The 10,561-nt window shown below is 36.9% G+C and overlaps 1 protein-coding gene across 1 annotated transcript; it reads right to left on the bottom strand.

The window, feature by feature from the left end:
- Nucleotides 1–917: 917 nt before the first annotated feature.
- Nucleotides 918–6,667, bottom strand: LOC141901909 (H/ACA ribonucleoprotein complex subunit 3-like). The gene is made up of 2 exons (XM_074789477.1): nucleotides 6,491–6,667; nucleotides 918–1,194 (listed from the first exon to the last, which is right to left on the bottom strand). The coding sequence occupies exons 1-2, from the start codon at nucleotides 6,542–6,544 to the stop codon at nucleotides 1,042–1,044; spliced, it is 207 nt and encodes a 68-aa protein (XP_074645578.1). The 5' UTR covers nucleotides 6,545–6,667; the 3' UTR covers nucleotides 918–1,041.
- Between the last annotated feature and the right edge of the window lie 3,894 nt (nucleotides 6,668–10,561).

Genomic DNA, 10,561 nt, shown 5'->3' on the forward strand with positions numbered 1-10,561 from the left:
ACTTCATTTTGTCTGTCTGCTGCTGCCGTACAATTTTTTCCTCCTACAACTCCTTATGTATATGCTACATTGATTCTCCTTTTTCTGCCCACCAAAGTGACCAGACTGGGGTGTTATTTTATTAGCTTAATAAAGAAAACGCTGTGGAATTCCTGCAGGACAGGACAGGCAAAACGAAAATGATACATTGTTTCTCCGCAGCAGTCGGGTCATTTTTGTAAAATATAATAAAACTTGTCATCAGCTCATTTCTATTTCGTCATGGTCTGTTCAGGCGCTGAAGATGTGAAGGAATGTACCCAAGACAAATCGGGCGGGCAGTAACCACGTAATCAGAGCCATATCATCTAATTATGCAGTCGACAGATGCACCTCAAGAATGAACCTCACAGACGTGTATTTTCAAAATTTTTCACTGAGCAAACATTTTTTATGAACCCCTCGTGGGAAAAATCCTGGATCCGCACTTGCTGTTATGGTAAAATTGAGCAAGATTTTTTTTCAAGTAATGTACAGGTTAGAAAGGTGGCCAGCCGGTGGCCGGGTCAACTTTTTAAGCTCAGTTGAGTGGAGAAACAAGGTATCAACTTTGTAAGCCATGGGATCATTCATTTATTACGTACGCATAAAATTTTAAATTTTCAACCCCCCCTGTACGCAAAATCGGCCATTTTTTCATATACAATTCAATTCAATACTTTATTACAACTTAAAAGTTCTACAGTAAAACATACAAGTATATAATGCAATAAAGGAGAAAAAGGACAATTAATACATTAAGCATTACAGTATGCAATTGCACTGACCCCTCTCCCTTCCCTAATACGTACGTAATAAATGAATGACCCCATATATGTCTGTATTTTAAGGATAATGGCAGGCCTATTAAGCTGTGATGTTACATAAAAGATCAAAATAAGATGCGTACATTCCTTGACGATGAGGTTTATTTAACTGATGATGCTATTTACAGATTTACGCTTAAAAATGCCGTGTGTCTTTTTCATATCTAATTTTATGAAATATCGACGATGAATGTGTTTAGAATGCTGGTTTCGGTTGCTGTGTCAAAAGTATTCCACATCTTTTCTTGACTATAATTCTTTGTCTGGAGAACTTATCATCGGGAGAAAATCTTGCCGGATGAGCTGAGGCAGTTGGCTCTTCTTCGCCATTTTGTTTGGCCACTTTCTTCTACAAATAGAAACAATATAAATGGATAATACATAGGTCAACTCTGTATTTCTTGTTGTCTCTAATTGTAATTCCTGAATTTAAGGTACAGTGGCATTGGGCTCGCTCATAAATATCACCCCACCACTGGCCTACCAGTCAGCCAAATCAAAACAGTGCAATTTATACTGATGTATGGCCTCAGCATGAAATTTGAGGGTCCAGGAACATCAGCATGCCCACTTGTATTGGTTTTTGAAATACCCCGCCATACACTCTGCCCCACTTTGTGAGAATTTAAGTCGAACATAGACACACCTGTCTTAACTATGGATATCCATCGGGTATTCCAGGATGTTATCGTGCTAACAAGAAAAATGAGACCGCTACCCTGATGGCCATAATTGATGGCCGATGACCTACATTTTCAAAAGTGGTGAACATCTTGCCAGCCCAACCAAATTTCATGTAAATCCTTTAAAAATTGTGAGCTGTATCATGCTAACAAGAAAATCAAGATGTTTGCCCTAGCGACTATATTGGACGTGCGATGACTTTTCAATAGGGGCTCACATCTCGCCTACCTTAACTAACTCACTAAATTTAATGAAAATCCATCAAGAATTATACTAGGCTGTATCATGCTCAATTCAAGGAAAGTGGAGAACAGAGTAAGAGAAAATAGGCGCAAAGAGCGGGATTTGAGCCCCGACCAGCATATTGCTAGTGTTAGTTCATTTTCGATGACTGAAAACTCTTGAGTTAAATTTTAACTCGGAACTGGGTGCCCGTGCACTAGTGGGGTCGTTTGGTCCCCTAACCCTCTGGACCCTAAAGGCTGGCTTATGTCGACAAGCAACGCGACGCAAATGAGAGCAACCCAGCTTATGTCGACTGTGCTCCGATTCGCAGCAACTGAGGCCGACTAGCGGGATACGAGATCCTCCCAGTTGCTTCCCTGCTTATGTCTGTTGCGATTACTAGCAACTGCAACGGCTCAAATGGTCACGTGATAAGCATTTTGAGAATAAATTTGTATTATTTTGAATTATTGGGATATACATTTCTATTAAAGAAGCTATTTCTTTAAGACTATGATCTTTCTGATTCTGTTTTGAATACAACGTGCTTGCGGCATTTTATAAAGATGGCCGCTTACACCATAATTCTACCAATTTCGGTTCTAGATCTTCGGTCCAGTCCTCTGCCGTGCTGAAAGTTTGCTTTACGTTTTGAACTACTTGAATTTGAAAGTTTATGACTAATTACGAATGACGCAAACTAGCGGTGATAATTTGTACTATGTATAAGCGGTGTCCTATTGGCTGGAACCCCTGCGCTCAGTTCCGTCGCGTCGCAGATTAGCTTATGTCGGTTGCGATCAAAAACAATTGTCCGCCTACCGTAGGCCAGAGTAGAACATGGGCAACTAGCCGGATACGGCTTCCGAGGAGTAGGTAGGCGTCGGGTTGTCGTCGCAAGCCGGCTTATGTCGAACCGATAGAGTAGCAACTGGCGGCCTCTCGTAGGCCGCTAATCGGCGATAAACCCAATTGCGTCGGTAGGCGTCGCTTTGCTTGTCAACATAAGCCAGGCTTAACCCTCTGGACCCTAAACCCTATCCCTTCTGTGATTCAAAAAGCCGCCATTTTGTTTCTTTCCAAAATCACTTCCGTTTTGTGGTTTTACCTAAATTGCCATAACGCCTGCGCACACTGGTCGACCCTAGTTCCAGGACGCGTTAACTACCTTTCAATATTCGGTAACGGATGCACATTCTTAGCGTTCAATTTCATTTCAAGGCCGTTTACGCTATCAAAAAATTCTCTAAGTCCAGAAATTGGTCGAGCGTGCAGGCATCACTACATGTTGGTTTTTTCAAAACTGGGTCATATCAGTTTGCATAATGAACAGGGTTCTTACAGATCTGGAAATCCAAAATTACCTGATTTTCCCTGATCCTTGACCCAAAATTTCATGATCATTGTCATCAGCAGCAAAAACAACGAGGCACCGAAAATTCAAATTTGAAGCCTGAATACTGATTTTTTAGAGGGGTTCTACTTAAAAGTAGCAATGTCACTTAAAGGGCTCCCAACAGGGCGATGGCATGATCCACCACAAATGCGGGGGGTCTGGGGGTCCTCCCCAAGAAAATTTACTACTTTTTGGTGCATTTTCCAAGCAATGTGCTTCTAGATATTTTCATGGATACACTTTAGCCAGAAATCTTTTACGTAAGTCTGCTTTTGTGCCCTATGCCGTTTTTTGACTGCATTTAAATTGATTTTGGTTATGAATACTACTTCAACCGGCTAATTGCAATTACCAATTACGCCATACTTCTAAAAATAATATGATCATTATGGAATTTATTCAGAACTCAGGGACTTAATCATTACATAGTAGTATAATTTAGATCCCCCGTGTCTTGCCCTAAAAACTATTGTAAAGTAAAATTAAAGGCCACATGAACTACTATCAGCTATTACTTTGTCATTTGATGTTCTCATAATTCAGATTAAGCCTACAATGACCCTACCATAACAATAGAACATTCAAGAGCACAGTGATTCCAGCTTTGTGGTGACTAACTTTGCTTTAGGTGAACGGAAAAAAAATAGCCAAGGTTTGCTGTTTGCTGTAGGCTAATGCAACACAACTTAGAATTAGAAAAGACAGCTATCTGAAAACAGAGCTTCAGAAAATGACCAAGCTACTTCTCAAATCCCCTGACTTTTCCCTGATTTTAAAGGAGAGTCAGAATTCCTTGATTTTCCCCGCAGGGAAAAATGATTCTGAAATTCCGTGATCCGTAAGAACCCTGAATGAATGTGTTTTGATGACTCCAATGTCTCGAGTTTCTATTGGATTCGAATCCTACAATTAATACTGATCTTACAATTCAGACTTTGATGACCAGTGAGTGTCGCCGCTGGTTTAATCCATACAGCGCTGTTATGTTCAAGTCCAGAAAAATACTGATCTCACGGTCACTGATTTAAAAACAAAACTGATTTCATTATGAACTTTGGTGTCGTGTAAAGGAACACTTCCATATTTCCACATACTGACATGACCCAGTTTTCAAAAACACGTGTAAACACACATCAAATCTATGGAAGCCCAGAGACGACAACTTGGGTTCATGAGTTCCCCAGTTCATAACTTCCCGAGTTTATTTGGGCATGCACGACACTATTGAAATTACGCGACATCAAGAATCCAATTATAAGGATGTTAAATCCTTTTACATCATGAATTAACTACAAAAATAATGTCCGCATCAACCAAGACTGGTTGACTGTTTCCAATTCTGCACTGGCAGTCAACTGAAGGTCGACCGGCAACCAGTCTATCATCAGCCATCAGCTTTCTTGATGGTTTATTGAAAATAAATAGATGTTTAAAATTACTAATAATTAGCTTTTATCTTTTTCATCATTAAAACCCGAGCAGACTCATCGAGAGTCACCGGTTTATCAGAGTCACCCTACTCACTAGCCCGCGCACAGCAAATCATCATCATCATCAAAATCACGCACGGAAGGAGGCCTGGTGGTGGCGTATTGGTGTCCGGCTCGTTTGTTGATTAATATTGGTTTAGGTGACAGGGTTTAAAAAAGCTCTCTCACTTATAATATTTATTTCATTACAAATAATTGGTATATTTTTTTCATTAATCGGAGCCACCCGAGCTACCTGCCAGAGGCGGAATGGAGGCGCCCTTCTCTCTTCAACATGCCATTAATCACTGGTTATTCAGTGTCGTCTTAGCCTGAGATGCGGGTCTTTCATAGAGCATCGTGTTTACGTTCGATGTTTTTCTGGATCGCAGGCTTTTTGTCATCAAACAAACTCAAGAACTTGAGAACTCAGGAAGTTATGAACTCGGAACTCATGATGTCGCCTCAGGGCTTCCATACATAACGCCTGCGCACTCTACTGATTTCTCGACTTAGCCAAAAATTTATAGAAACACGTCCTGGAACTAGGGTCGACCGGTTCGCAATTTAAATCATCAAAAATATTATTATAAAACACATTTTCAAAGTCAACAAAGTAACTTATTAATTTATTTTAGTACAAAGGATTGATTTGACACTAAAATCAGTTGTTGCATTGCAATTAACACTAACAGGAGTTAACCTCTATATGATACTTTTGGGTAAAATACGTCATACGTCATCTCGGTAATAAGGACGACCGATACTTTTTAGCGGCAGACGTTGTATTATAGGGAACCGTAACAACGACTGGTATTCAGACTAATGTCTATTTCAACCTGACTTGAGAGCATTCCGGGTGGCCCAGGTCGCTCATTTTTGGTAGTAGATACCTGATAAAGGTCTTAATAGGACCAGAAAGGACAAGCAGTCGACCTAAATCATAATTTTTTCATCCATTTGCAACTGTATTGAAGGATATCCAAAAAGTCTTCAATGAAAGGGGTTAAATGAAGAGAAGTGACTCCATGATTTGAAAGTTTAACAATATGTTTCCATGCCTACATACCAAACTTCAGTTGGTAGGCATGGAGACATATTGTTAAACTTTCAAATCATGGAGTCTCTTTTCTCTCATGAACCCCTTTCAGTGAAGACTTTTTGGATATCCTTCAATACAGTTTCAAATGGATTAAAAAATTTTGATTTAGGTCCACTGCCAGTCCTTTCTGTCTGGTCTTACTAAGACCTTTATCAGGTATGTACTACCAAAACTGAGTGAGCTAGGCCACCTGGAATGCTCTCAAGTCAGGTTGAAATAGACATTACACGTTTCCTTTCCTCCGGTTTCGACATTAATTCCCGGTCCTCCTTAAGGCTTATTATCGAGATGATGTATTTTACCGAGATCAACCGAGATGAAATGAAATATAACATATTTATTTATTCCTTATCGATTTTAACAATTGACATCATTTCATATCATATCAGTAATAAATGCCTGCTGGAGTCATATTTTACATATTTTGTCGGATATTTTTGTAGAAAAATAACTTAACTTTACCGAGATGAGATCGTCGATCAATCAAATTCAATGAAATTTTATTTTTTTTGCTAACCGAGTTTAAAAAAATATGTTAAATATGACTCTAGAAGGTATTTATTAGGCCTACTGATATAGGCCTAACATGATTTCAAGTGTTAAAATCGATAAGGAATAAATAAATATGCTATATTTCATCTCATCTCGGCTCGGTTCATCTCGGTAAAATACGTCATCTCGGTAATAAGGATGACCCTTAATTCCGTCATTTGTCTATTAATAATTAGCGAAGAAGCTTAAAACAGCACTACAAATTCAAATAACTCACTTTGAATGTATACACACGATCTCCATCTTCGTTCAGATGATACATCAAAAACATATTCAATTCTGTCTTATTTCCTTAATACAGGATGATTGCTGTATGTAGAGGAAATAATTTTTCACGTGGGTGTTTACTCCTTTATCGTAAAGTGCTGCCTTAAATCCAAATTCAACTTTATTCGCATTCGCGGGTCTGTGTTAGATGGTTGCATATGAGTCATTCTGCAGATTTTCCAGAACCTGCCCTGAGAGGCCAGTCGTTTGAATCAATAGAAAATGAAAACCCATACAACAGAGTGAGCTGAAATGGTGGCAAGGTGATCGGGATATTCAGATTAAAACTAAAGTTTTCGATCATACAATAGAAGACTACGCTGTATTCTATAGAAATAAATTGAGAAATACAAATGCTTTTAATCATATTAAGCTAAAACAGTTAAAAAGTCAACACGATAAGGAAACAAAAGTTACCAAAAATCAAAATATGAATTTTTGTTGAAATATATAAGAAAATAGAATTAGAATTGATATTTTTCAGAAACAAATTAAAAAATACTAATTTTTTTCATAGAAATAAAAAAAAAAATGAAAAAAAACTTTTCTCTGTGGGAACATTTCTTATCAAAACATCATAAAAAATTTCATCTATAACTTAATGAAGAAGAAAAATCACAATTATTCTCAGGAATAGAATTTTGCTGCTATGTTAGGTAATTAATGATAACGATGATACAAGTTTTTTTGTAAAAATTGAATTATATGATTCCAAGCGGCGCTGTTTTTATTTGTAATCTATAATTTACGATTAACGTGCTATATGTTTCTTCTAATTTCTTTGCACTTCACTTTCTCGTGTTACATTTGCATACGTATTTCTATATATTGTTCGCATCAATAAATATGAATGCACTTGTGTTAAATAACAAAGTCCTTATCGCATCGTAATTGAACTGGCTATCGGCTTGCTCACACCAGGGAAGTGTGATGAGATCGGTAACTGGCCTAAGTCCCCAAGCATTGGCAATACTGATGATTTTTTTTATGTAGGCCTAAGGTTCCCGTTCAGCGCCCACCAGTCTATATAACTATCAGGAGGCGCATTTGTTTGAAAGGTTTTTGGGGAAATCGACTTTGTTCATACCGGTTTACAAACCGGTTAGCATAAACCGGCGTCTTTGTTCAGGCATAAACCTAAACCCGTTTGTTCAGGCATAAACCCGACTTTTCGTGCGGTCGCATTTGTTCACTCAACGGGAAAACGGTTCGTGACGCAATAAACCGATATAAACCGGTTTATACAAACCGATTTCAAACAAATGCGCCTCAGCACTTTCAAGAGTGTCTGCCATACTAATCCATTATACACTAATTTTAGTCAATATAAAAATGATATTATAGATTAGAGAAGTCTATGATAGAACTAGATGTTCTAGTTTATTCGAATTTAGGGTCGGATCCTATATGTTACCTGTGAACATTTAAAACCTTCATTTAGACAGAGCCGATAGAGGCCCCGCTTGTATTACTTTAGGTGATAAATGATCGAATCCTAAATGTGATCAAAATTCCATCAAATTTTAGTCAATATTTTATTTTTCAAATCAGATTTAGAGATTTAGACAGAGAGAAGCACTTCCATCAATAAAGCCTAACAGTGTGCATAGCCTAAATGATGATTTCTTTTTTTGACGCCTTATAAAACGTTTTGAATTCTCGCGCGAGAAAACCAAAATGTTTTGTTTTCTCGCGCGAGTAAACCAAAAGTTTTGAATTCTCGCGCGAGAAAACCAAAAAAGGGCCACTGTGAAAATTTTTTATCGTTGCTCTAGCCGTACAGAAATTTTTTTTAGTATGGCCCGAATCAGCCACCATAAAAAGTGAATGGAGTCGGTCGCAAGTTATCAATTATTGGCAATTTTCAATAAAAGAATTAATAAAAAAACCACTACTACAGTCGAAGACCTGTATCATCTACCCAATCGCCACATCTCATAATTCCCCAAATTTCTTAAAACTTCGATTTTAAATTTGCAAATCCACATTAGCTTATCCCAGAAATTCTACATTTTTTCGCAGGCGTCAAATAATTCATTGAAATTTATTGTCTTGTTAATTAATAACATGCCCCACTCTTTAAATTATTTAGTCGATAACGAATGTGCTGAGTGAGAATGAAGTATCAGTGGTTGCTATCTGATCTGCCTAAACATACCTCTACCCGCCCTTTGGTTTTTTCGTTTTGGGTGAAATATAGAATCCAGTCCGGTTTTTAGCTGATATCGAAGATAACTTTTAAGTGGGTTCGGCCGCCAAAATGTACAATTGGCCTACTGGACAGCACTATTTCCCCTCCATTTCAACCACTGCTATCATAATATCACCCCAAAGGCAAGTTTCAATACAATTTCAATTCTGTGACAGAGGAGAGGAGTATAATACGTACTTCCATTCAGATGATTTTAATGTTTAGGCCAAAGGCGAAATAAGAAGAAAATCGTTCGAAATCGACAGTTTGAGTCAAATCTATCGAAATTAACGAACTATAAACCATAAAGGGCCACCGGGCACTGAAGATTGAAATTTTTTATAATGTTTCAGTACATGAATGTACTGTATGTACTGTTATATGCCTTTGATTCCTAAAAAAATACTTTAAATAAGATAAATCAGCAATGCAATAACAATCACTGTTACAGGCCTATAGATGGCAGCACTATACAGTCATTATTAGGAGACCATCGTCAAATCGGATCACGAACTCCTACTCGACCAACAGTGGCGTAGTAGAACCGCGTAGTATGCGGGACAATCTGATCTTCTGCGGCGTTGTAGAGACTGACGGTGAAGACGCAGAAAAAATGGTGCGAGATTTCTGCACTAACGATCTCAAGCTAGCGAAAGAATCCGTCGAGGCTATTGAGTTTGCGCGTGTCCACCGTCTTGGAAAAATAAAGAGCGAACAGAAAAAAATTGAACATTTTAAGGACAGAGAGTTAGTGCGTTCAGTAGCGAGGAATGCAGGAAGAAAGACACTCTAAATATTTGGATGGATATATGAAAGCTGTGGGTACTGGAGTGTTTAATGGGTAGTGTAGTGTGATCTGTGTGCATTTATGGCCAGCACACAGATCACATTGTTCAATGGGGTTTGGTCCAGGACTCGCGAGATTTTCAACAACACGGAAGTAACGTGTAATAAATGATGACTTGAGGTATAGGGATAATAGGCTTTCAGATCTAAGGTCGAAAGGTCGAGCTCATGAAAAAGAAAAATATGAAAATAATAACAATTTCTATTTGAATTAGTAGCGAAACTCATAAAAAATGAAAAATAATTCTCGCACACTCGAATTTATTTTTCATTTTATATGAGTTTCACTCCTAATTCAAATAGAAATTGTTATTATTTTCATATTTTTCATTTTTTACTCACTCACCCTTTCAACCTTTAATCTGAAAGCCTATTATCCCTATTACTCTTAAAATATTTATATACATGAATAAAATATATATGAATAACATATAAATTGATAGATTATTCAACATAAAAGTGTTAGTAAAGTGTGAGCTCTTATAGAATAGATATATAGATATATTTTAAACATATTTCAATATTTATATTTGTATGAGTTAGATTTTTAAACATTAAAAGTGTTAGTAAAGTGTGATTAAAATAATTCATATATATATATATATACATGAATAACATATAAATGAATAACTTCTAAAATCAATTTAGTAAAAAAATATGTATAATTAATGGAATCAGAACAACCACAAACTATCAATATTACAAATAACACTGGTGTCATAAATATATACTACAAGAAGTGTTCTAAATGTGAATTAGATAAATTAGCTATAACAAAATTTAATAAGCGTAAGATTAGCAAAGATGGTTTTCAATATTGCTGTAAAACTTGTTTTAAATTAATACTAAACAATATCGAGCAGATAATATAGATCATTATAATTATTATATGGCAGAATATATGAGAGAAAGATATCAAACAGATCTTAATTTTAGATTGAAAAAATGTTTAAGGACTAGATTAACATAATTATTCAACCAATA

The sequence above is a fragment of the Tubulanus polymorphus genome, chromosome 3 (genome assembly GCF_964204645.1).
Source record: "Tubulanus polymorphus chromosome 3, tnTubPoly1.2, whole genome shotgun sequence".
In the NCBI taxonomy this organism is placed as follows: domain Eukaryota; kingdom Metazoa; phylum Nemertea; class Palaeonemertea; order Tubulaniformes; family Tubulanidae; genus Tubulanus; species Tubulanus polymorphus.

Excerpts from the sequence above, each read along its gene's own strand:
- LOC141901909 (XM_074789477.1), bottom strand. The coding sequence starts at position 6,544 with ATGTTTTTGATGTATCATCTGAACGAAGATGGAGATCGTGTGTATACA. Across the intron at positions 1,195-6,490 it reads ATCGTGTGTATACATTCAAA|AAGAAAGTGGCCAAACAAAA; the intron begins GTGAGTTATTTG and ends TTCTATTTGTAG.